Here is a 26,963-nt window from a genome sequence, read left to right on the forward strand (position 1 = left end):
AAGGAGGATGTCTGGGAGCATTATCAACAATAAGCTAAATCTTGAAAGCTACGTTATTCTTGAAGCAGTACTTCATTTTGCTGGCACAGCAATTCAGGAGGGCACCTTGGGAGAGGAGCTGAGTCATCCATGACTTCTTATTGCCCCTTTAATACACTGGCAATGTGTGCCTCTTGCTATGCTTGAAGGCCCTGGGGTTCTCACTGTGCCAGATCACAAAGGGTGTCAATTTGTCACCTGCAACATTACCCCCAAGCAGGAGAGTTATCCTGTCCTCAAACGCCTTGAAACCCACATTGACTTGGCCTCCTTATGGATGAAAGTCCTTTCAGGCATCCATTTCCAGAAGAGGGAGGCTCTATGCATATTGAATATTTGCTCTGACAGTAATTTTCCTCCACCATCAGCTTATCTAGAGTTTCCAACAATTCTTCAGCTGCCTCCACATCAGCGCTCGCAGACTCACCCCTCACTTTCACATGGTGTGATGAATAATGACTCTGGAGTCACATAAACCACCCAGAGCTAGCAGTAAACTCAACATCATAGGCGGGGGCAGCCTTTTCTTTCAACATCACAGACCAACTTTTTGCTGTGGCCGTGATCCTCATGGTGCTGAGAGGGACACCTGTGTGTGGTCTTCAGTCTCGGTCATTAGAAGTTTCTCCACGTCTGCCACAGGCCCTTTTCTACTTTTTGCTAGTCTTGTTGCCTTCAATGAAGTGGACCCTTTAACAGCTTCTGTCCCTTTGTTCTTGTTCTTCAAGATCATAGCTAGGGTGGAATGGGGCACGCCTGACTGGCGAGCAACAACCACTACTGCTTTTCCACCTTCATAGTCCTCAGTCACTTTTAATTTCATTTCCAGGTCAATCATTCAATGTGACCTCTTAGTGGCAACATTAGCAGTGGATTCTGTACACTTAGGGGCCGTCATGAACAAAACAACAAGAGATTAAATCAAGCACAAGAGAAAATAGTGTAATCAAGAGACGCGGTAAACACAAGATGTATGAGGCTGCTTCTGGTGTAACATGACCTACTGTTTTACAGTTAACTTTTTTTTAATAAGTAGAAAGTGTACACTCTAAAGTAACAGTAAAAAGTATAGTATAGTAAATACATACACCAGTAACATAGTCGTTATTATCATTATCAAGTATTATGTGTGTAACTAAGTGTAATTGTATGTACTGTACTTTTATATGACTGGCAGAGCCCTAGGTTTGTTTACACCAGCATCACCACAAACACGTGAGTAACGTATTGGGCTACAACGGTAGGACTGCTATGACGTCACTAGGCAGTAGGGATTTTTCAGCTCCATTATAATCTTATGAGACCACAGTTGTTCATGAGGTCCGTTATTGACCAAAACGCCATGATGTGATGCATGCCTGCATCTGATGTTCTAGGCTGTCTTTCCCCCTTTCTCATTACTAATTTTCCTGTCTCCTCTTAGCTTCTATGGGGAGCAGGGCCCACAGCTTTTTCTAGACACCCCTCTCCTGCCTCATATGCACAGAGCCCAGCTCAGGCTGTGCCTGCAGGAAAGCAGCCTGTTGGCAGGGTGCCTGGTGGAGCGAGGGCGGTGGGGCAGAGCAGGAACTGGTTCCACGCTCTGGGTAGGCAGGCCCAGAAGGGACACAAGGGAAACATGGCCCTGGCCTCATCTGCCTGTGGCCCCATCTCCTCACCCTGCTCCCTAGGGCCCAGGGCTGGGGGAGTGAACTCTGAGAAGAGGGTGACAGGGTCTTGGGATTGCGCCTTGAGGTGCCCAGCGGATTCTTGGGGAGCTCGAAGTGTAAGTCTTTTGCATGGGAGACCATCCATTTGGCACATTTGTTGAGCATCTAATAGATGTAGATGCTGTGCCAGGCCCTGGGTACCATTGACAGCACCTCAAAAGTGAGGCTAATTTCCTTTCTTCTCCCCTCCATCTTACTGCTTCAGCACAGGCCCTCAGTGTCTCTTACTAGGACCAGCACAACGTCCTTGAAACAGCTCCCTGGCTTCAGTCTCTCCCAGTTGCTTCCAGTCCTTGCTGCTACATCCCACTCCCTCTGCCATGTGAACCTGCCAACACAGTCGTGATCTTGCCACTTTCTCACTCAAAAACATTTTACATAACCTCTGTGAACCGTCTCATGAGTGCTCTTCCAGAAACGTTCTATCTATACAGAATCTCTCTCTCTCTCTCTCTCACACACACACACACACACCCCATACCTTTTGTTTTACTTAAGCAGGACCACAGCATGTACTGTTCTCTATCTATTGTCTTGGTTGTTTTCCAATTCAGCACTTTAAAAAATCCTTCGTTCTTTTTCATGACCGTTTGCTGTTCTGCTATAGGAATCTTCTTGGATGATACTGAGTGCCGTAGAGTGAATGCTTATGCCCCCTCAAAATTCTTATGTTGAAAATTAACCCCCAAAGCATTGATGTTAGGAGGCGGGGCCTGTGGGAAGTGATTCGGTCATGAGGGCGGAGCATTCCAGTGGACCAGGAAGCGGGCTCTCATCAGACACCAAATCTGCTGGCACCTTGATCTTGGACTTCGCCTCCAGAACTGTGAGAAAGAAATTTCTTTCTTCTTTTTTTTTTTGAGGATGAAGTGCCACCTTTATTACAGATTAAAGCTCTTACATCTAGAGTAAAATGGGGTTGTTAATGGTCTTCCCACCAGGGGACCTGGCCCCCACAGCCTGAAGAAACCGAGGCAAACACATGGCTCTCAGGGCAGGCACCGGCCAATCAGGAATGGGGGGGTGGAGTCAGGCAGGAGCGTCAGCTCAGGTAGGTCCCACCCCAGGTAAGGAATTGCCAGCAATAGAAAGAAGAGCTCCCCAGGGACAGATGGGAGTGTATATCAGCGTGTGCTCCCGAGTGAGAGCACAAGGCCAGGTCGAGAGAGTTACTAAAAACGGTGAGCAGTGGCCCGAAACCAGTAAAAACCAACTGCTGGGAGAGAAATATTACCCGTTTTTAAAGATCTGAAACAAAGGACCTAAACCAGGGTGAAGAAGGCAGAGTCATCAGAAAGAAAGTGGTCTGGTGGGGACTGTGAGGAGCCGGTGCCCCATCTGAAGGGCAGCTGCTGCCCCCGTCTAGCCAATACTTGACATCAGGGAATGTGGGCTCAGGGTTGCCCCATTTTCCGATTTTTTTTAAGGTAAAAATCTGTATTTTTTGTTTAAATGTTGCCAGAACTCCCCCAAACACTGTGCATGCAGTTCAAAGCAATACCCTCACAGGGCCACATCTGGCCTGCAGACCACGATTTCTGTGTGAGAAAGAAATTTCTGTTGCTTATAAGCCCCTGAGTCTATGGTATTTTGTTATGGCTGCCCAAATGGACTAAGACCCTGGGAAATCCCTTTGAAGGCCTGAGATGCCCTTGACCAGAAGCTTTTGTGATGTTTTCCAGGTGATAATTTTTGATAGATCATTAATAGACTTAATAATAGTAAATCAATTGTTTGAAACTGATTGTTATAATTGCGCATGGGCAGGAATTGGATATTCAAGAAGAATAAGTTTAATTCATTATAAAAGAATTTCTTTTTCAGGTTATCTAACAACTTCCTGCATTGAGTTTGCTGTTGGGAGTGGCGAGAGGAGAGGAATTTAAATGTTTGAAGTTAAAAAAAATCATTGTGGTTATTTAAAACGTATATTTGGAATTTATAAAGGGATGGACTAGGACTGGTCAAGAAAAAGAACTGAGCAGAACCTGAATAATTATCATAACATTTCTTGACCACCTCTGGGCCTGTCTCAGTTCTAAGCGCTTTCCATGAATTAACTTGTTTAATCATCACTACAGTCTTATGATGAGGAAGCCAGACATATAGACATTAAATAGCTTGCCGAAGGTTGCATGAATTTTCCTGAACACAGAGAATGTTGAGTATATATATATATATATGATATATCATATATGTGTAATATAAATATGTATTTGATCTCAAAAGTAAGACAAATAAATCTCCAGGTGCCATACATGAATAGGTGATTCTTAGGCAATTCTTTATCCTCCCTGGTGAGCTAGTTCTTTAGGGACCCTTACACACATACCTTGGGTATGTGTTTATTTTAAATTAACAGCTGTGGGGGAACAAAAATTGAAGCTTTGAACGTAAATACAGCAGAAGTTTGAAGAAAGATTGTGACTCAGAAGTAAAAAGATGTCCTAGACCATGGACAGAAATAGAAACACCTACAAGAAAATGGAGAACGAGCTGGGTTTGCACATGGGATCCAAGCTTTCGCCGCTCATGGAGTACAGAAACTCTAAGATATAATCTGAGGAAAAAAGTTGAGAAACCGTGAGCCTTTAAGACTTAGGTAGAGACAACTATGGGGTGGCATCCACAATCTGGGGTGCTAGTGGGAAAACCTTCCCCACTACCCCCAAAAGATAATTCCCACTAAAGATGAGCTCACACACACAAATTATAAAACATTTGAAGGAGATTAATAGGAAGAACATAAATGAATATAAATTATTAAAACATGATCATGACAAATTATAAAACATTTGAGGAAGTCTGATATGAAGAAAAGCATCCCACAAAAATGGGAGAGTTGACACATGAGGAAATAGAAAAAATGGAATAATATAAAGAGAGACTAAAGAAAAAATAAGTATGTTTAAGGTGCTTAAAGAGATGAAGGAAAATCTATAAAACAAGAATAGGCAATTATTTTTTTAAATTAAGACTTCATTTCTTTAGAGCGGTTTTAGGTTTGCAGCCAAACTGAAGGGAAGGTACAGAGATTTCCCATATACCCCCTGACCTTACACATGCAGAGCCTCCCCACTTATTAACATCATCCACCAGACTGGTGCATTTATTACAACTGATGAAGCTACATTGACACATAATAATCACCCCAAGTCCATAGTTTACGTTACGGTTCACTCTTGATGTTGTACATGCTATGGGTTTGGACAAATGTATAATGACATGTATTCACCATTATGGTACCGTACAGAGTATTTTCACTGCCCTAAAACCCTCTGTGCTTCATCTACTCATCTCTCCCTTCTTACTCCTTCACCCCTGGCAACCACTGATCTTTTTACTGTCTCTATAGTTCTGCCTTTTCCAGAATGTCAAGTAATTGGAAACATACAGTTTGTAGCCTTTTCAGACTGGCTTCTTGCACTTAGTAATAAGCATGTAAGTTTCCTCCATGTCTTTTCATAGCTTCATAGCTCATTTCTTTTTAGTGTTGAGGAAATTAATTTTTATAAAAGTAGATTCAAAGAAGAACTAAGTAGAAATTGTATAAATAAAAATATTGCATTAAAAAAAGATTAGCTAGTCACAATTCTAGATTTAGTGATTTGGAGGATATATCTGAGAAAATCACCCAGAAAGAAGCACCAGGAAGCAAAGAGATGGACAATGAAAAATAAGTCAAAGACATTTGGAGAACAAATCAAGAAAATGCAATATGCATTTAATAAGCTGTTCTGAAGGAGAGAATAGAAAGTGGAGGAGAAGCAACATTCAAAGAAGTAATGACTGAGAAATTTTCAGAACTGAAGAAAGGCACGAATTCTGAGTTTGAAAAAGCATGGTGAGTCCTAGGCAAGGTAAATAAAAGTGAATTCAGGGACTGACCCAGTGGCGCAGCGGTAAAGCTCGCACGTTCTGCTTCTTGGCGGCCCTGGGTTTGCCGGTTCAGATCCCGGGTGCGGACATGGCACCGCTTGGCATGCCATGCTGTGGTAGGCATCCCACATATAAAGTAGAGGGAGGTGGGCATGGATGTTAGCTCAGGGCCAGTCTTCCTGAGCAAAAAGAGGAGGATTGGCAGCAGTTAGCTCAGGGCTAATCATCGCCCCCCTCCCCCCCAAAAAGTGAATTCAACTTGGACGATCCATAGTGGAATTGCAGAACACCAAAGATAAAGAAAAATCATGAAAGCCATCAGAGAGAAAATAGGTTACTTTCAAAGGAATAATTGTCCTGGCAAGCCAGGCACTGTCCCGTCCATGTGGGTTCACCTCTCTGCTTCTTTCCTCACCTCCTCTGACTCAAACTGAGCACTCACTATGTGCCAGGCCCTGTGCTTTCTTGCTAGAATGTTCTATCTCTGCTTTGTACATTTTACCTTTTTTCCCGGCCTAGCCCAGGTCATACACCTTCCTCCAGGAAGTCTTCCTTGCTGCACCTGTTCTCACCACTTGCCCTTGCCCTAAATCACTGTCACCATCTCAGTCTGCCCCCATTACTGGGTCCCTGCCTTCACTGGCCTCCGTTCCTTGTATGCTGGTCTTTTTTCTCCCACATCAGTAATAAGCACGGAGAGCCCTGGGACCTCATCCGTGGTCTTTCTCTCCATCTCCTCCCCAAGTTAGCATGGTGCTGGCTACATAGGATGTGTTCGATGAATATTTTTGAACACTTAATCAATTGATCCTTTGGAGTCAAATGTAAGTTAAATTTGTCTGCTCAGTCAAGCCCATTTTTAGAAGCTCTTTAGGCCCTTTTGAAACCATATTTCCGCACTGGATGATCTGGCTCGGATGGAGTTAAATAGGCAATAATAAGCCACACGTTCAAGCCTTTCATTATATTACTTACCATTATTTTTTAAATAATGTCTTTTTAAAATAATAATATTCATATATACCTGGAAGAGTGCAAGGAGGTAATAAACATCACTTATAATCCCACTAGTTAAAATTTATTACTGGTAATATTTATTTATTCATTCTACATTTAGTAGATATTTACTGGGTATCTATTTTGTTCCAGACACTGTGCTAAGTTTTGGGAGCAGAACAATATATATTTGGATGTAATTTTTGTTTATTTTTTAATACCGACTTTTGAGTACATAAGATACACATTTGTAGAAGTGGGATCTTACTTTATCTGCCATCTTCTATCCTACTTTTCATACTTCACACTGTCCCAGCCTTATCTAGTCTTTAAAACAGGATTTTAATTAATCGGCTGCCTAACGTTCCGTTTTATGGATGTGTCACAGTTTCTTTGGTGATCTCTTACCCCTACACTTCACTCACTTTTAACATCCCTCTTCTGTGGCCCAGTGAATTCGCTGGAGAACAACAAGGTTGTGAAGGCATCAACTTCCAGGTGATTCCCAGACCTCCCGTGGGCGTGAGTCACGGCCGGGGGTCTGGGTTTATTGGGGTGTTCACATGGGTTGGCCTTTGGGTGGGGTTTTCAAAGATAAATCCTGAGGTCAGGCTGTGACTTTCTCTCTGAGAACTGGTGAGAGGGCTAGACCACAGCAGCTACAAGGGGCCCAGAATTGGCCATCCAGGGGGACTCTGATGGGGGGGTCGGGGACAGCAAAGCAGAGCTGACCTCCCAGGAAACAGGTGCCAAGGTGTGTGTGTACTTGAGGCACGGGAACTGTCGAGAGCTGAAGATGCTGCGAAAGGACTTTGTCCAATGGAGGGAAGAGATCCAAATGAGGAGGACCTCCCTTAACCCCCTGGTTCCAGACTAAGACAAGAAGTGCACTTTGACCTGAACTGGGCTGCCTTTTGATTTTCCCAGCTTCTGCAGCCTCACGCATGCTGTCTGGCAGTGGACTGGGGTGAGGTGGGTTATATTTTCTGGCCCTGTGCAGCAAATGACTCTTTCTCCTGGGGATGAGCTCACGGCTCAAGGAACCTTAGAGTGGTTGTGGTGGGTACAGAAGAAAAGTACCTTACCAGGTACTAGCATCTACTGCGTCTCTGCCACGTGCCAGATGCTGTGTTAAGAGATTTAGATGGGTTTTCTCTTGCAATCCCCAGGTCATCGGCCCTGCCTGGAAAGGCAACATCATCCATTCATTCAATTGATGAATACTGATGGAGTACCAATGATGTATCGGAAATGCTCTTGATGCTGGGTTGGAGTAGCAGATGAGTGATGCTGTCTGCTCTCACAAAGCTTGGGGTCTACCATAATATTTTTGTTCCCATTTTTCAGAGGAGGAAACTGAGGTCCCAAGAGGTCAAGAAAGTTGCCTTGCTCACCCAGCTGGCCCTGGCAAAGCCAGAAGAGGAGCTGAGTCCTGCCAGGCTCCAGCCTCTGCTCTTCCTTCTCCCTGCACTTCCAGACTCTCCCAGCCCCTGGGAATTCGGATCCCTGCCGTGCACACACTTGCTGGATGCATCCATTTAAGATGTGAGCTTGACTCAGGCTGCCTGAGTTCATTCTGATTCAGCATGACTGTGTAGACAGCTGGACTAATGAGAGGGAGCGTCCTAACTGGGTCAGGGCTGGGCCTGTACCCTGACATAGCCCTGAAGCAGGTCGGCAGATGAGTGGGCGGCAGAAGTTGTGCCCTCTCTTAGGTTTACATAGACACAGACCCAACAGAGGAGGCCATGAGCCTTGAGGCAAGCCCGGGGGGATGCAGGAGCTGCACTCTTCTTCTTCTGGAACTGGGTTCCACTGCCTCTGCTCACCCACACTGACTTCCCACCCAGGCCCGGAGATCCGACTTGGAACACTCTCCTTGAGGTACGGCTTTTCTTGGAATTGACACCCCTGCTCCTTTGTTGACATAAACAAGAGTTCTTCTGAACTCGGTCATTATAAAGTGATGGTGCGATATTTGGAAGGCCTCAGACGAGGGCGAGCTTAAAGAGCATGCCAGCTCATCGCCCCTCAACGTCATGATATGGCCCCCACTCTGTTTTTGGGGTGTCCAGAGGACACATTGGATGGGGCATGTGGGGAGGAGGCTCAGGTCAGCCAGCTCAGGAAAACTCCTAATTCGGCCCAATTATTCTTGGTCAAGTTATTTCTTGGTTTGAACTTCCAGAAGGATGCTCAGTGGTCCTGGAGCGGTGTGGGAGTCAAGAGAGCTCCTCTCAGTGTGGGGCAGGAATCCCAGCAAAGTCCTGTTCCCAAGCTGAGTTGATGAACCTACTGAAAATGGGCTTTTCTTGGGGAAGGAGGCCGCCCAAGCTTCAGGCTTGTTGCCCCGTGGGCTTGCTTTGCTGGTGCTGTTGGCAGGCCAGATGCAGCCGGCTGCCTGCCCTTTGGAGAGATGGCATTGTTTCAATGTGGAAGCCCACAGGCAAGTGTTCCACCCAAAACTGATCCCAAGAACAAGGGCTATTCCTCTGGGAAAAGCTGCAAAGTGCACATCCTTCTTGCTCCCCAGAATTATCAGAATTATCAGCTCTCACTTATTGTTATGGGCTCCCAGAGGGCAGGGACCAGGGTTTATCTGTTTGTCTGCTGCCTGGTCCCTAGGAGGTGTTCAATATGGATTTGTAAATTGCTAAAGCATCTTCCTGAAGTGAAGGGGCAAGTGAATGCTGGCAGCAAGGCCTCTGGGTTTGAAAGGTGCCCACGAGGTTGTGCTCCCAACAGGAGAGAAAGAAGGTGGGCAGGGACCCTCCACTACTCACCTTTTCTGAGGAAGCCTTTCAGACCTGAGTCCCAGCTGTGGGTCTCATGGCAGGAGAGCCCAGTGGTTGGGAACACGGGTTCTGGAATCCAGCAGTGCCAGGCTCAAAACCACCCACCTCCACCACCGACTCGGGGAAGCCATCTGCTGCTTCCCTGACCCACTTCTCAGTTTCCCCACCTCTGAGATGGCAGAGCTAAAGCTGGCCTCGGGGGCCGTGTGGGGAGGCGTGAGCTTCCTTGCGTAAGATGCTTCGCTCTAGTTTGGCACCCACAAGGCCACAAGTCACAGCAGACACTGGTAGCCTAGAAAATGGCAGTTTCTCATGGTTCAACCTGACAGAGTCGTCTCTCTGATTGCCTGGAGTGTGAGCCTGGGCTGTGCTGAAGACCCCGCCCACCCCTCCTCCAGGAAGCAGGTTCCAGCTCAGCCCCCACACTGGAGATGGCAGGGCCTGTACCCTCACCTCCTACCGCTCCCTTCTTGCCTGGTGGGGACACAGATCCCAGGGAGGTAGGTTCTTGCCCAAAGATACACCACCTGTTAGGAGTGGTCCTAGGACCAGAATCTGATTTTTTTGACTCCTAATTCACTTCTCTTCCCACATCAGTCTCAAGCTGTTTGGGCCAGAGCCAGATCCAGGTGGGCCAGCTACCTACACCAGGTGCTCGAGCACCGCTGGAAATGCCATGAGCTGCAGGAAGCTGGCATTTCCCAGAACTCCTCTTGGAGGCAGTGCTGCACGGGGTTAGAAGCTTTAGTCCCAGCTCTGACCCTTAAGGGTTGGGTGGGCTCAGTTTCCCCCTCGGTACAATGGGATAATAATAGTGCCTACTTCATGGGGATTAAGTGACCGAATGTTTGTAAATTGTATTGTAAATAACAAAATTTGTAAATATAATTCACAAAAAATTTTTAAAGTGTTGTAGAACACATAAAAAGTGCCCAACACTTTGTAAGGGCCTCTTAAGTGTTTGTTGTTATTATTATGGAGACCTTTGGGGATTGGTATTGTCAGCGGGTATGCGAGTTTGGGCCGGCGCTGAGTTGCTGAGAATAGAGAAGAACCTTGAGGTGACACAGAGGTCCCCGTTTTGCTCCACTTCCTCTCCTCCTGTGCTAGCTTTGGCTCTAAATACACATGGGACAAATACTTACTTACAGAGGTTAGCAGCGGGTGGGGAGTGGGGTTAGCACGCGTCCACAGCCTTCCTGCTCCACCCTGACTTCTCTTCCACAGGGGCATCGCTCTCAGCCTCACAGGTTTTACAGAGGGCAGGCGTTTGGGGGTCAAATAAGGCCACCCCATCCAGTGCTCAGACAGGTCCTGGTCCTAGCAAGCACCGTTTGGTATTTGGCAATAACAGTAACCCTCCCATCGGCACTAGGACACAAACTCCATGAGTCCAGGGATCTCTGTTTTATTCACAAAGCGTTCCAAGTTCCTAGAACGACGGGGGGCACAAGGTAGGAACACGGTAAATATTTGCTATAAGAATGAATATATTCGTCCCCGCCCTAAAGGAGATCAGAGTCTAAAGGAGGAATCTGGAAAACAGTCACAGATGCTATGGAAATTAATTTAGAATACTTTAAACTGGGGCGTTCTCAATTCCTCCCTAATTTGCCCTCGAAATCATGCTAATTCTGCTGCTTCCCGTCTCTAAGAGCTGGGCTCCTCTTTCTGTTGTCACAGTCTCTGCTTCATCCAGGCTTTTACTTGATCCTACCTGGAAAATTGCAAGCGACTCACCTTCTGCCTCCTGTGCCCAGAAGCCAAGAGAGGGACTTCCTAAAAAGTTAAATCAGGTTAGATCACTCCCTCGCCTAAACAAATGTGAAATCTTCCTGTTGCCTCCAGGCTAAAACCCAGCTCCGATGGCCAATAAGCACGTGCAAAGATGCTCAGTATCCTTAGTCATAGAGAAATGCAAATCAATCCACAGGGAGGTACCACTTCCCTCCCACTAGGATGGCTATTATCCAAAAGATGTGATAGCCAGTGTTGATGAGGATGTGGAGCGATCAACCCTCAGTTGCTGCTGGTGGGGAATAAAACGCTGCAGCTGATGTGGAAACAGGCTGGCAGCTCCTCAAACGGTTACACATAGAATTCCACTCCTAGGTCAATACCCAAGAGCTTAAGCCAAGCTTTGATCAATTTTCTAGAAAATACTGTTAAACTTCACCTTTCATCCTCATTTTCATTTTTATTTTGAATCATGTTTGATTCTTTCCGATCTACCATTCGTAACAAAGTTTCAATCTAGCCTCTGTTATGTCTGTGGGGCCCTGTTTCCTTGGATGCAGTTTGCAGGTCTCAATTCTGTCATGAAGACTTAGTTCTTCCCCCCACGATTAGGCAATCGCACGTTGTTACCTTGTGCACCATACATCCTTGTTAATTTTATTTTGTTACATTGTCCTAACAATAATATTCATTATGGATTGAATAAAATACTGATAGGTTGCATTTATTTCTCAAAAATGTTAAATTAAGTTTTAAATAGATAATACATATATGAGGTAGGAGAAAACGCATGCAGTATGAAAGGGTACACTGCAGAGGAATTGCTGGGTGCCCCTTATGGAAGCCTTGGCTGAGCTGTGGGAACCCTGCACTGCACTGGCCCTTTAGAGCATCGGAGTTAAGACAAGGGGGCTGGGTCTTTATATTCTGGGCAGGCCAGTCATCAGATGCAGCCCTTCCTGGGGTATGGCCAGGACAAGGCTCTTTTCAGCTGATGGCAGTCCTGTTCCTCCTCCTCAGAGCTGACGGCTGAAGGCCATCTGCTCTGCAGCCAGCACTCCCTACAGCTGGGAGTAAATCCTCCTGAAGGGGACCCTGGCATGAGGACCACTCTCACCCACGGTCACCGAGTTATCTCTGGTCCTCCCAGCCCATTTTGGCCGAATACTTATTTTTTATTTTTATTTCCTTACACCTCTGGAGGACCCTCCCAGCCCGAGGGAGCTGTCAGGAGCCTGTCTTCCATCCCCTCCCTGCCCCAGCAGTGGAGCCCACATGGTGGGGGCAGCTGGGTCTTAGCCTCAGGCAGCCTGGGGAGGAGAGCCTTGAAATTCCACCCCCCTCCTTCTTTTTCTTTCTTTCTAAGGCAACTTTCTAGGGCTCTGGAGTTATAAAAAGCTCCTATGTGTCATTTTCTGGCAGTTGGACAGCTGCAGAATGCTACTCGGCGAGCGTTCCTATCCTACCCAAGATTTAGCATTGATTGATGTGTCAGGTTTGGCAGAAGAGTTGAAGGTTATCACAGATCCGTCATACGGAGGTTTGTTAACTTACAATAAAAATATGACACAAAATACGCTTTTCCAGTTACTCCCTCCTCGATGTCTCATGGACAGAGTGCTACCAAACTCCATGGGAGGCACATGAAGAATTGGTAGACAGGGTCTTGGAATGTAATGAAAGGGGATGAGCCCCATGCCGGACTGACACCAGCTCAACACAAGGTTGACATAAGGGAAGCCATATTGTAGAAAAGAAACCATACTGTAACTTTGAATGACCTCTGGTTAACTCACCCAGCAGCCCTCCAGGAGACATACATGCTCTGTAGATTTTTATGGTCCCTCTCAGCTGCGATAAGGTGATAACTTTGCTCTTTTGAGCTCCCCAGAAATGTGATGACCCCTGGAAAGAGATTCTATGCTGATATCCATGACAATTGAAATAACTGGTGTGGTGACTCCCAGTCTGTAACACCAGAGCGTCAACATTCCTAACCCTCTCCCCTACAACCCACTGGCCTATATAACTGTTCAAGATTCTGTGCTCCCTTAAGATGATTCTCTAGGAAGCTTGTCCCCCATCTTCTGATTTGTCTGCTTATTAATAAATGCCCTTTTTCTGCCACAATCTTGCCTCTTGACGACTGGCTTTTGTCCTACAGTGAGCAGATCTTGTTCTTTTGGCAACTCTGGTGGGACTTTAACTCCTGCTTGCAGCCAGTTGACCTTGGACGGGCGACCTGTTGGGTAAGTCCTGATCAGCTGCTGTGGCTTTCTTTGTCTTGGGGATCTGCTTTTCCTGCTCCTCTGTACTGATGCTGGCTGCCTCCTATTGCTGACTGTGGTAGGAAGAGAAACAGCTACATCTGCGCGTCCACAGGCTCAATCAGGAATAGGGTAAGTGGCCTCCGAGATGCCTGAGGATTCCCTGCCCCTCCGTCTACATTCATGGCAGGAGCATCTGGGTGTGCATTTTGCAATGTGAATAGTTGTAGGACTTTTTACCTGAAATCTGAGAATGCGTTCACTGGTGTCTGGTTTTTCTGTATCTGTGTTTGTAGGAAGCTCCAGGATCAGACACCTTTTGGGTGAGCAATCTCATTAAAACATGCTTGTGTTTAAAATTGTCTAATATCTCATCAGGATTGTGGGTTAGAGCCCCCACTGGGGAGATTTTTTTGCTGGGTTAAAGTCCCAAGGCTAGGATTACTGGTTGAAGGGAGACAATGTGAAAGGGTTACAGCCACCGGGATGCTCAAAAGGATTGGCTTAGAGTCCCAAGCTCTGGGTTCCAGTCCCGGAGAATTGGATCTTGGTGTCTGTTCATGTTTGTCTCTGTCTGACTGTTTTATTTATTAAAATTGGCTGTTTGGGGACTGAGTTTCTCACTGATCGTAACAAGCTCTCTCTAGAAATTACCGTGTTTGTTGTGGCCACCTTGAGAAAAATCCCCCTAAAATGGGGATAACTAAACAGCTGGCAAGATAATCTGGGATAATTCAAAATTACAGTGGCCATTTTGAGCTCTTTTTGAGCCTCGAAACCAAGGAACAAGGAAAAATCTTTAAGCTTGAAAGAGTCAAGGGCTCCACCTTTTGACCAAATGGTTCCAGGAGCTGTAAATGTTTGCAGAGAACAGCAGAATCTTACCCAGCTTGTTTTGTGTCCCAAAGGCCTGGCTTGATAATTGTTAGGTTGGGGGGCGAGGGGTGCTTCCCAAAATATGGTAGGACAAAAATGTGCTTGCCCCTATTTTGCAAGCAGAGGTGGTCATACAGAAATGCAGGTTGCACTCCCACTTGTGGCTAAGGGTCCTACAAAATGGCTGTTGGCTTCAGGGGAATTACTTTGGCAATAGAAGGAACATTCCATTAGATAAGATCATTTACAAGTGCACTTCAAAGTAAAGACTTAAAATCCAAAATAACCTTATTGAAAGTTTAGTTGCAGAAAGCTAATGGAAAATTAAGTTATAACAGTTACCTAAAAGAAAAGATTTTATGGACATCCCATAATCTACCTTGGAAGCAGGGCCCCAAAATGAGCTCCTCCCTGAGTGAACAAGATTCAGAGATTTTCTGGGAAACTGCTGTTCAATACACCCAGGTATGGTTACTGTTTGTCTCAGCGGAAACTTGACAAGATATTTGAAAGGATTTAGCAACCTATGATCAGAAATTTGGCCAAACTGGAAGCTGATATTCAGAGCCTACTAGGAATTTTCTTTCCAGGCCTTCTTCCTTAAGTTAAAATAGAACTGAGCAACCAGGGACGATGTAGTCAGACAGGTAGATCAACCTATAATGTCATTTAAGTTACAACCCAGTTTCTGAGGAATTAGAGCAACTGTCCTTAAAAAAAATCCTTGCAAGACTAGAACTCCGGCTCTAAAGGCCGTTCAGATACCACCCATTTCCCTTATCTCAAAGAGCTTGCAAACCCTCCAGGGACTATCTAGCCCATTGCTAATTCCTAGGACTGAAGGGGGGAAAAAAAAAAGGAAAAAGGAAAGAAAAATGGCCATAAGAGCCCCTTCACCAAAAATCCAGCATCTTGAGTGTCTTTTCCACAAGTATTAGTAAAAAGGCTTAAAACAAAATCTGGATTCATAACTCAAGAGTCTTGTGTTCATGGCAACAATTTAAAAACAATAGCTGTGGAGTTTCTGTGTACGTGTGTCTATATGAATATATGTGTGTGTGTGTGTGTAATATCTTGTCTCTGGATGGTATAATTTCTAAAGAGCTCTATTCAATTGGCTTAAAGTAAGCACTGATATAAGTTATTTCTAAATGTAATGGGAACTAACGCAAATGTCTTTCAAGTTAATGTGATATGAAGTAATCTTCAATAAGTAAAAGCTTATTTAAGTTTGTTGGTTTGATTAAAATAGGCACGTCCTCAGAGTTTTCAGCATTGGGTATGATGCAGACATACAGCCTGGGTTTACTAGTCAAATGAGCTCATGTCATCCCTGTTACAAATTTGTCAGCAAAATAATAGCTTAGAATGATAACTGATTTTGTGTGATGTCTCAAAGTCTTTATAGGCAATCTAAGTAATTACTGGAAACAGGTAAACTAAATAAATGTAAAAAAGGTAAAATTTGGGGGGAAACTTTTTAACAATGATTATGTGTTACAATGTATGTACTTAAAACAACTTAAGATGATAACTAACTGTTTTAGTGTCATGTAAAATTTTTGTGAGTAATCTAAATACGATTGTTACAAACAAATGGTCAAATGTAAGTGAGATAGTCTATAGATATAATTTTAACAATAATTATGTGTTATAGCATGTATATTTAAGATAACTTCCAAAATCTCTCTGGTAACTTGAAGTTTTTCTAGGTGAAATTAAGTGATAGAAAATTCATTGAATATATGGGTCATTTTCAAATAAGATAAAATTCTGAAACATTATTGCTAAACATGTCTAAGTTTATCTACTTTTGGCATCTTATTACAAAGAAACTAAAAGATGTTTGGGTCTATTACTGAATTTGTCTTGTATTTTATTAAAAGTTGTACTATGAAGCAGCATGTTTCTAGAAATTATGAAAAGTGTTTATAAACTTGTCAAGACACAGATTGCTAATGTAAAAGACAGTTCATAATTGCTTACTTCTTAGTTTTCACTAAAAATAAAGGTCTGTAAGGGTTAAGAATTCTAGTTAATGTATGTGATTAAAGCTACTAAAAATTAATAAGGAAAACATATTTGTATTCAAGGAAAGTAAGATGTATGTTTTCATTAAAGAAGGTATCAAGAATGAAAATATTTTTGCTTGTTTTATTAAGAAAGATAAATTTGTCCTAAAGTACTAGGAGGGAAGAAAGAAGGCATGGGACAAATTCTGAATGTAAAAAAAGGAAGCTATAGAAGGTTTGTGGAAGAGGAACCTGAGGAAAGAGTTGTGCATGGTCAAGTTGGCTAAGATTGAAATGAATTGAATTAAGTAAATAAATTTAAATATCAAAGGTAAGCTTGTGAAAAATTAGAATTTGGCTTTCTCTCTTAAAAAGATAATTTTCTTGAACTTTTAGCCTGCTCTTGAAAAGAGGATATAAAAGGTTTTTCTTTATTTTTCAGTAAGTCTACCTAAAAGATAGAAAATCTATGTTTTCTTAAAATAATTTCCTATGTTTAAAAAGACTGAGGTCTTCCTATAAGGGTTTTTCGACTGTGTCTCTTGTCGGTTTGATTGAATGGATAACTAAGAATTGTTTCCTATTTGAGAAAGCATTTTGAAACTTTTTTGATATTTTTGATGAACTTCCCCCCAAATTAAAGTCTTTCTTTTGACTTAAAAAAGGGAAACTTTGAGAATTTCAAATCAGCCCTGGGACTTCTCAAAGAATTTTTTTCTATCTTTCTATAAAGAGGAAGATACTAACTAATTAGACTTATTTGGTATGTTAAATTACATGAGAAGCATTATCAAATGATGATGATAAGCTTTCCCAGGTTATATAGTGTGGCTAAATGTTATTAATATAAGTGTTTAAAAAATTATTTAACATTCAAAAAATTCTGATCTGTCCTGGTTGTAGGTCATAATTCTCGTTATTATCTCAAAGTGTTGTATGTCACCAAAATAGCTAAGTGTCTTTATCAATTGCCATTTTTTAGTGTTATTTGCAGATTGTTTTACTCTGATGCTTTTGCAAATATGTTTCATCTTCAGAGAGATTCATGGAAAGGACTCTGACACTTTCTCTAGAATACAGGTTTCTGATAAACTTTCAGATCATAAAACTGAACTGGGTAAGAAATTACAGAACTCTTACAGAGAAACTGATGACTTCATGAAACTGCTAACAGGAGATTAAAATCAAGAATCAATTACACAGGGCTGAATGAACTGATGAGGATGATTATAATTTTAATGACTTCATTTGAGATATTGCTGTTTTTTTGGTGTTTCGTTTTTCCCAGATTTAAGCTAAGTGTGATTTAGGGAAATATGGTACAATAATACCTTTGCAAGCAGAATTGAAACATTTATCTTTTTTTCTCCCTACCTGATCCCTCCAGAATTTGGAAACTCTTAGTGAGTGAGTATTGTTTTCATGGCAGTACAGTTATTTGCATAAGATCAATAAGAATCTGTTGTCTTCATAGCAGGTCACAATTGGAAGCATTGGTTATATTACTAAATCTTTGACAGGAATGTCATATTTGAGAGAAACATGCAGACTCAGATATGACCAGGCAGCTTTTGATGAACAAAAGTTGACTTTATGGAATAAAGCCACCTGGAAATATTGGCTTGGTACCTTGCTTGCAGTGTTCCTAGCAACCTTATCAGGTGAGTAAAGAAGGTCACTTCCCTGACAGATGCAAGGAACCTCAAGAGAAGAGAGAAATCCACCCAAATCTAAAGTATTTCAGGAAGAGTCCAATGACAAGTCTTTGTTTTGGTTTTCCTGGCCTCAGAGGCCTTTAAAGTTCAGTCTTAGATTCCTTATAAAAAGTTCCAGCAAATTTAAAAGAGCCTATATGATCAATTGCTATTCTTGCTGTACTTACATAAATAATTGGGCCAAGTTTATTTAAACTAGACTTATTTTGCCAAGCAACGAGTCTTCATTTGGCTATCATTGGTAAAAATGAGGGTAGTTTTAAAGAGAAAAGTTATGTTTCAATAGAAACTATAGTACACATTCATGGATATTAGGTTCTAGTTCTGATAATTGTCTTTGAGGTTTTGTTTTATATCTTTAAACTGGAGTGGATCTTGAATTCTTCTAGTTTCCTAAAATATCTGGCTACAAATCTCCAAACTAATGTTTTCAATCTTTTCCATCATTTTCACTTGGAATCATTGAGAACTGAATTTGCCCTTTTTCCTGAAGCTTTGCAAACTTAAGCTGGACAACTTGATGTAAACTTTCTAAAGATTCACATCTGTTGCTCTGTACGCCACTCAGAAAGATACCTGAACACCTGATGACATCACCAGAGACATTTCAAACTGCGAAAGCTGCTTTGACTCTCACATCTAGAGATCTTTTTGACTGTCTGACCCCTGGGCTCAGAAACTGGTTTATAATTTGCTCCTGCCATTAATCTTATTTTTCTTTTTGTTTCTCTAGAAATGCTTCTTATTAAACATCTGGTTACTTGCTTACACAATAGAAGCCTAACTTTGGGAGCCCACATTCAGCGCAGTCTTACTAAGAGACTGGTTCAATGAGATGGAACAATCTATGCCTCTCATCAGCAGGGTATCCCTAAAGATTGAGGAATGAACAAAAAAAGGGGGGAATTGATACCAGCTCAACACAAAGATTGACATAAGGGAAGCCACGTTGTAGAAAAGAAACCATACTATAACTTTGAATAACCTCTGATTAACTAACCCAGCTGGATATGCACCCTCCAGGAGATGTACAGGCTCTGTAGATTTTATGGCCCCTCCCAGCTGCGATAAGATGGTAACTTTGTTCCTTTGAGCTCCCTAAGGATATGAAGACCCCTGGACAGAGATTCTATGCTGATGTCCATGACAATTGAAATATCTGTTGTGGCAACTCCCAGTCTGTAACACCAGAGGGTCAACATCCCTAACCCTCTCCCCTATAACCCACTGGCCTATGTAACTACTTCAAGATTCTGTGCCCCCCTCAAAATGGTTCTTTAGGATGCTAGTCCCCCATCTTGTAATTTGCTAGCTTATTCCTTAATAAATGCCCTTTCTGTAGGGGTTAAGTCCATGTGCTCTGCTTCTGTGGCCTGGGGTTCACAAATTTGGATCCTGGGTGTGGACCTAGCACCACTCTTCAAGTCACAATGTGGTAGCATCCCACATAACAAAGAGGAAGATTGGCATAGATGTTATCTCAGCGACAATGTTCCTCAAGCAAAAAGAGGAAGATTGCCAACAGATGTTAGCTCAGGGCCAATCTTCCTCACACACAAGAAAAATAATAAGCGAGGAAATAAATAAATTCCCTTTCTCTATCACCATCTTGCCTCTTGATGATTGGCTTTTGTCTTGTGGTGAGACAATCGTGCCCTTTTCGTGGCAACAGGACGAGGAGAGGCCATTTCGACATCAGTCGGCTCACCTGTGGGGTGAGCACCACCTACCTTGAAGGATAGCTCTGGCCCCATCTCAGGATGTGACTGCAGGGGGCTCATTTCCTCTTCTTGTGCTCTCTCCCAAGCCCCATGGCATCCTGCCCCATCCTGCAGAAGGAGAAAGTGTTCCAGTCCGGAGCCCATGCCTACAGAATCCCTGCTCTGCTCTACCTGCCTCAGCAGAAGACCCTGCTGGCCTTTGCAGAAAAGCGGAGGGACAAGAGGGATGAACATGCAGAGCTGATTGCCCTGCGCAAAGGAAGCTATGATGTGGCCACCCACCGGGTCCTGGTAAGGCAGGATGAGGCTAGAATCACTCCACCAAGAATACATGGACCATTCCATCCTTAGATGGCTGAGGCCTGGGGGATAGAGGTAAAAGATACATTGAAATTCAAGAGGAACCTATCAGGGATGGGGCAGAGAAGGTGTGCCTACCTGATCAATTGGACCTCACGTGGGTTTACCATGAACAAGTCCAGCTGGCCTGGCTACATCTGCTTTATGGCATGACTGGACAGTCATTCAGGGACACCGAAGTTTGGAAAAGTTTCCCTGTATCACTGAGAACCTGAGGGAGGAGTAATCCAGTATCACATGGGGGGTTGTATCTTTGAATAAAATTAACCTGGGGAGCAGAGTAAGGGTTGGGGTGATTGCTCATGTCCTGAAGTTACAGCATGTAGATCAAGTAATTCATTTCGACGAAGACATCCAAGGCTGGCTTCTCATATATGAAGGGCTTAATATTATTATCGTTGTTTTGTGGTCATTATTCCATGAACCTGGGTTCAAGTCCTAGTTCCACTGCTTGCCAGAGGTAAGGCCTTGGGCAACTCACCTACCCTACCTGAACCTCTCATTCTCCAGATGTAAGACAGAGCTAATAACACCTGTCCCTCAGGAGTTAGGGTTAGGATTAGACAAGATAATGGATGTTAGGCTCTGGGCACAGTGTCTACCCTGAGAATCACTCATGGGGGATAGCTGTTAATGAATGGGGATAGATGTCCTAGCTGCAGCATATATGACATAGACCCAGGGATTGTTGAAGCTCAGTGTGAGTCCTAGTGTCATGGTACTGTCCCTCCTAGGCTGCATTAATAGAGTATGATTTATAGAAGATGGAAGGTGATGGTCATATTCTGTCCCACGCTGGCCAGACTATTGTAGTTACTGCTAGGGCTTTACTTTGCAAGAATGAGAAGCTGGAAGGAGCTGGTAAGTTGAAAGAACCAGGATGAAGCTGGGAATGGCTCGTGCCTGAATCACTTTTGTATCTTGGGTATTACGTCTGGCACATTGTAGGTGCTCTGTAACGTATGTTGGTGGGAACGGAAGCAACAGCCATTCAAACGAAGAGTGAGCTGCAGGGAGGGAGCGAGGTGGAGCCCTGGCTCTGCCAGCTCTGGGGAGGTGCTGTCAGGATGGATGAGCGCTGGATGAAGAATTCTCTTTGAGCATCTTTGGTTCTAACCCCATGAGACAAGAAGCCCCCCAGAGCACTGCTCCTGTCACAGTCACTGGCCGGTTCAATGCTATGCTGCTGTTTCTTCCTTTCTCCTCCCATCCAGTGGCACGCTGAGGAGGTGGTGACCCAAGCCCAGCTGGAGGGCCACCGGTCCATGAACCCGAGCCCCTTGTATGACAAGAAGACGGGGACCCTCTTCCTCTTCTTCATTGCCATCCCCGGGCAGGTCTCCGAGCGCCACCAGCTCCACACCAGGGTCAACGTGACACGGCTGTGCCAAGTCACCAGCACCGACCACGGGAGGTCCTGGAGCCCCGCCAGAGACGTCACTGACTCCATCATTGGCTCGGCCTACAAGGAATGGGCCACTTTTGCGCTGGGCCCGGGACACTGTCTGCAGCTGCACAACGAGTCACAGAGTCTGGTGGTGCCTGCTTACGCTTACCGGAACCTTCACCCCCGCCACAGGCCTGCCCCCTTCGCTGTCTGCTTCATCAGCCACGACCATGGGCACACGTGGCAAAGAGGGAACTTTGTGGCCCAGGACACCCTGGAGTGCCAAGTGGCTGAGGTCGGGAGTACAAAACAGAGGGTGGTGTATCTGAACGCTAGAAGTCCGCTCCGAGCCAGGGTCCAGGCTGAGAGCAACAACGATGGGCTGGATTTCAAGGAGATCCAACTAGTGACAAAGCTTGCGGAACCTCCCCAAGGCTGCCAGGGGAGCATCGTCAGCTTTCCCAACCCCACAGTTCAGTCAGACTTCTCAGACAAGTGGCTGCTGTACACCCACCCCACTGACTCCCGGCAGAGATCCAACCTGGGCGTGTACCTCAACAAGTGGCCCCTGGCCCCCACGGCCTGGTCGGAGCCCACTCTGCTGGCCAAGGGCAGCTGCGCTTACTCAGATCTCCAGAGCATGGGTGCCGGCCCGGATGGGTCACCCCAGTTTGCATGTCTGTACGAATCAAATAATTACGAGGAGATCATCTTCCTCATGTTCACCCTGAAACAAGCCTTCCCAGCGGAGTTTCTGCCTCAGTGAGCCCACCGCATGCTGTCCAAGAAGGACCACCACTGGCCTGGAGCCTCCATCTCTTCTTTCACACCCCAACTCAGAGGCTGATGATTTTCCTTTTCTCCCAGCGCCCTGTGCACTGTGGACACCAGCCCTGGGTTCCCTTCGCTGAAAGTGTGCAGAGAGGTCTGCCTCTCGGCTCTTTTCCTCTTTTCTTGTTTCAGTCTTCTCAGAGGATTCTATTTTCAGCCCAGAAACCGAAGGAACGTGACTTCCCGGAGCCCCGTGTCAGGCAGGGCGCAGAGAGCTCGGCACGGTGGCTGTTGCTCTGCACAGCTCAACCTGCCTGCTCCCCACGGCCCCAGCCTTTGCGCAGGTCTTGATAAATTATCTTGTCCGACCCACTTCTTCCTGGGAAATGCTCACATTGTGTTCCTGGGGAAGGGCTGAGACAGAGACGTAAATGAGAAGAGGGGTGTGTGCGTGTGTGTGTCTTCTTGAAAATGCTTTAGAGCAGACAGCATGGGGAACAGCTTCATAGGGAGGAAAAGCAGGACCTAGGAAAATTAAGCTAGCTTGAGTCATTGTCTTAGTTTCCCAGGGCTGCTGTGACAAGTTAACACAAATTTGGTGGTATAAAACAAGAAAATGTATTCTTTCATAGCTCTGGAGGCTAGATGTGCAAAATCAGGTGTCTGCGGGTCTGTGCTCCCTCCGAAGGCTCCGGGGGAGAATGATTCCTGACCTCCCCAGCTTCTGGTGACCCCAGGGGTTCCTTGGCTCATGGTTCCATCACTTTGATGCTCTGTCTTCGAGTGGCTTTGTCCTCTTTCCGCTGTTTTCTCTTCTGTCTTTTATAAGGACTTTTGTCATTGGATTTAGGATGCACCCAGATAATCCAGGGTGATCCTTCACTTAATTACATCTGCAAGGACTCCTTTCTAAATAGTGTCACATTCACAGGTCCTGGAGGTTGGGACATGGGTGTATATTTTTGGGGCCACCATTCAACCACTACAGTCATCCTAAGTTATTTTTGTATAGGTGACTTGGCTAAAAGTAGAGGTGAAATTCAGATGAATCAGATAACTCAGAAGAATGGAGGGGGCAGGAGGGGTTGGGCTGTTGGACGTGCCTCTATGGGGTGGAGCTGCTCTAGGGCACTCAGTGTTTGTGGTGACAGGGGTGTCACCATGTGGAGGCAAAGGGGAGGTGCTGTGCTTGTGTAGTTCTTGTCATATAGGAAGCCGGATAACAACCTGAGAGGGGGCCTGGCCTGGGTGGAGGAGGCAGACACCTCTCTGACCTCCCGGGTCTTTGGGGACCTTTGTCACATGACTCTGCGGAAGAACAGACTTGCCCCCCAACCCCCATCAGAGCCCCTCTAATCAACTCTCCTACTACTGATTGGATCCATCTAGCAGTTTGGTGACAGGACGTCAACGACAACAGTCATGGGTCCTTGCAGTTGAGCTGCGTCTCCGTGGGGCCAGGAGGTGGTTAAAGGGAATCTTCCCTGTGGGGAGCTGGGGGTGCAGCTTCGGTTCTGGGTGTGGTTCCTGGCACCCGCCTCCTATCTCGGTGCTGCTTCTCTGTGTGGGATTTTAAGAAATCCAGCTGGAAGGATGAGGAATCGAGGCCTGATCATTGCTGAGATGGAAAGAGAGACCCCTCTGTGTTGAGGATGCCAACGTGGTGTCTTCCAAACCCCGCAAAGGTAGCTGCAATAGGGGAGTAGCTGAGGCCCAGTCAGGAGGGCGAGGACGAGGGCATGTGGGCAAGGGCAGTGCACCCTCAAAAGGCTTAAAGCTAGGGTGTCCCTATAGTGTATTATCCACATCAAGAGTGACAGGAGGATGCTATTAATATTTACACCAAGACAATGGGCACTAACCAGGACTGTCCCAGGCAAACTGAGAGGTTTAAGAGAGAAAGACCCACCAAAGACTGTGCCAGGGGCTGGCCTCCGCGAGCTACCCTGGAAGAGCCAATCATCTCTGAAGGGTCTTGAGATAAGGCAGGAATGGGATAGGACATCTGGCCACTGCCAAGCAGAACGTCACTCTCTTAGACTCTCTCCAGTCACAAAGGTCTTGATTCCAACTTCCTGTTAGAATTCCCAGGGGAGCTTTTAAATCCTGCTGATGTCCAGCCTCCACCCGTGACCAACTGATCCAGAATTTCTGATGGTGAGGCCCAGGCGTGGGTATTTTTTTCAAAAGCCCCTCAAGTTATTCTAGTGGACTTAAGGATCAAGACTTACTGGCACAGATGATCTCTAAAGTTCCTTCTAGTTCTAAACATATGCAATGCCAAGGTCTTCTGATGTGAGTGGGAAAAAAAGTAGCAGTTGATTTGGTTAAAGCTGAACTGATCTACTCATCAAAAGACACCACTAAGAGAGTGAGAAGAAAAGCCATAGATGGGGCGAAGATACTTATAATACACATATCTGACAAAAGACTCATATCCTGATTATATAAAGAGCTCCTACAAATCAATAAGAAAAAGATAAACAATCCAATGAAAATAGCAAAAGGCTTGGACAGGCACTTCACAAAAGAGGATATCTTAAAGCCTGCTAAACCCTCAAGGAAATGCAAATTAAAACCGTGAGATACCCACAAGAATGACTACATTTAAAAAGATTGACAGCAGCAAGTATTGGCAAGGATGTGAGGCAACCAGAACTCTCATACATCTCTGGAGGAAGTGTAACTGGTACAACCACTTTGGGAAGCTATTTGGTAGTATCTACTAAAACTGAACATGCAAATAATCTATGACCCAACAACGCCACTCTGAAGAAGTAGCCAAGAGAAAGGAGTGCAAATAGCTGTAAAGACAGCTTTGGATGTTCACAGCAGCGTCATTCATAAGAGTCCCAAGCTGGAAACAACCCAAATGTCAATCAAAAATAAGAATGGATAACTGAATTGGGGAATTTTCATGCAATGGAATATTATACCACAGTGAAAGAACGAACTATGGCCATACACAGTAGCACTGATGATTTTCAGACATTATATTGAGTAAAAGAAGCCAGACTCAAAAGAATACACACTTCACGATTCTATTTATATGCAGTTCAAGAGCAGGCAAAACCAGTGTATGGTCTCGAAGTCAGGATAGTGGCTATTTCTGGTGGAGGAGAGCTATTCCCTGGGAAGGGGCTAGAAGGGGACTTCTGGGTGCTGGAAACATTCTGTTTGATCTGGTGCTGGTTAGGAGGGTAATTCATATGTAAATATTCAATGAGCTGTACACGCAAGATTTGTGTACCTTCCTGTATGTATGTTATGCCTCAATAAAAAATAAATGTTGAACTGAGTAGTGGATTTGCTAGTTAAACCTCCAAATCAATATATTATATTGAGTTTTAAAACTTTGGAGTGGAATTTTTTCTTCTTTTTTTTGGTGAGGAAGATTGGCCCTGAGCTAACATCTGCCATGAAAGACCGTGTCTCCTAAACTGACCTCCTGGCTGGACACCTGTACCAGTCTCCTCCCCAAAATACCTTGCAGTTCCAGGCAGGAGAGGCCCTCCTCTGATGCGGGGGATGGTAGAGGTCAAGAGGGCCCCTGCTGAGTCATGTGAGGCTTGGGAGAGGAGAGAGAGGGCTTGGGGCCTGTCCAGGGTGGTCACTTCGGAAAGCCCAGAGCCTGGCCCTGGGAGCAGAGCAGGCGGGGTCGTCTGCTAAAGCCAGTGGTGCTAACAGAGGACATCTACTGTCTCAGGAGAGACCCCCTCTCTGCACAGCCGAGATTAACTGGGGGCAACATGGCGGCCACAAAGACTAACTGACGCTTGTCCATTCTTAGAGGTAAGGCCACACATAGCAAGACACAAAACGTTAGCCCTTTAGAGATGGAAGTGACCTTGAAGTCTAAGTCCGGCCTACTCAGTTGACAGGGGGATGAAAGAGGGTCCCGTGAGGTCTCATGACTTCCTCCAGACCACACAGCCAGTTAGAGGCAGGGCCAGGAGAGCAACTGGGTTTTCTGAGCCCAGATTAGTGTTCGTGCATCTGTTCTGAGTTGTTTCCATCGTCTCTGTCTGAACATCCAAGAAATGCAAAGGGGTCTGTGCGTCTGGGTTCTGGGATGTGGAGCTCTGCTTGGCCTGTCCCCAGAGCCTGTTCCCTCAGCCCCTGGGCACTGTGCCACCTCCCCTGGCTTTCCCTCATCCTCTCACCAGAGAGGGCAGGGAGATGGCAGCTTGGCTGTCAGCCCCGGTCTACAGACTCACCAGGCCGGCGTACCTAAGAAGGCGGCAATTCATGCAGAGCCAGGAGGAGTCGGGGAGCTCAGCCTTCAAAGGGCCCTGTTCTTCATCTTGAGATTTCAGCGCTGGGACCACTCGGTCCCCGCGTCTCAACCCCTCCATGTGAAGACGAAAGGAAGGAATCTAAGACTTAACTGCAATACTCTAATCACACAGCTCTGAGCAGTGACGAAGCTGACTATACTTTTGGCAAGGTGTTCCTTTCTTGAAATTCATTTTTGTACTGTTTTTAGAGGAGGGTTTCAAACTAAGAGATGCCAAACATTTGGAAGCACAAAGAAGCTGGAAAAAAATACCATAATTCCACTAAGCAGACTCACATGTTCTTCTGGTCTTTTACCTGTGAACTTTTCTTTTTTTCCCCAAACTGAAATCACGCTGCAAAATTGATACAGGATGACGTTTTTCTCTCCTACTTGACATGATATCATAAGCATTTCCTCCAT

At 45.1% G+C, this 26,963-nt stretch overlaps 1 protein-coding gene across 2 annotated transcripts; it reads left to right on the plus strand.

Annotated features, from left to right (window-relative positions):
- The first annotated feature begins 7,970 nt into the window (after positions 1–7,970).
- NEU2 (neuraminidase 2) lies at positions 7,971–25,570 on the plus strand. 2 transcript variants are annotated; one of them, XM_070269485.1, is made up of 4 exons: positions 7,971–8,507; positions 13,320–13,404; positions 19,833–20,037; positions 21,321–25,570. In XM_070269485.1, the coding sequence occupies exons 3-4, from the start codon at positions 19,837–19,839 to the stop codon at positions 22,257–22,259; spliced, it is 1,140 nt and encodes a 379-aa protein (XP_070125586.1). In that variant the 5' UTR covers positions 7,971–8,507; positions 13,320–13,404; positions 19,833–19,836; the 3' UTR covers positions 22,260–25,570. The 2 variants fall into 2 exon arrangements, with proteins under 2 accessions (XP_070125586.1, XP_023498360.2); XM_023642592.2 differs by lacking the exon at positions 13,320–13,404 and having other exon boundaries at positions 8,277–8,507.
- Positions 25,571–26,963: the final 1,393 nt, after the last annotated feature.

This window comes from Equus caballus, chromosome 6 (assembly GCF_041296265.1).
Source record: "Equus caballus isolate H_3958 breed thoroughbred chromosome 6, TB-T2T, whole genome shotgun sequence".
NCBI classification, from domain to species: Eukaryota; Metazoa; Chordata; class Mammalia; order Perissodactyla; family Equidae; genus Equus; species Equus caballus.

Excerpts from the sequence above, each read along its gene's own strand:
- NEU2 (XM_023642592.2), top strand. The coding sequence starts at position 8,398 with ATGCAGGAGCTGCACTCTTCTTCTTCTGGAACTGGGTTCCACTGCCTC. Across the intron at positions 8,508-19,832 it reads CTTGGAACACTCTCCTTGAG|CCCCATGGCATCCTGCCCCA; the intron begins GTACGGCTTTTC and ends CTCTCTCCCAAG. Across the intron at positions 20,038-21,320 it reads TGGCCACCCACCGGGTCCTG|TGGCACGCTGAGGAGGTGGT; the intron begins GTAAGGCAGGAT and ends CCTCCCATCCAG.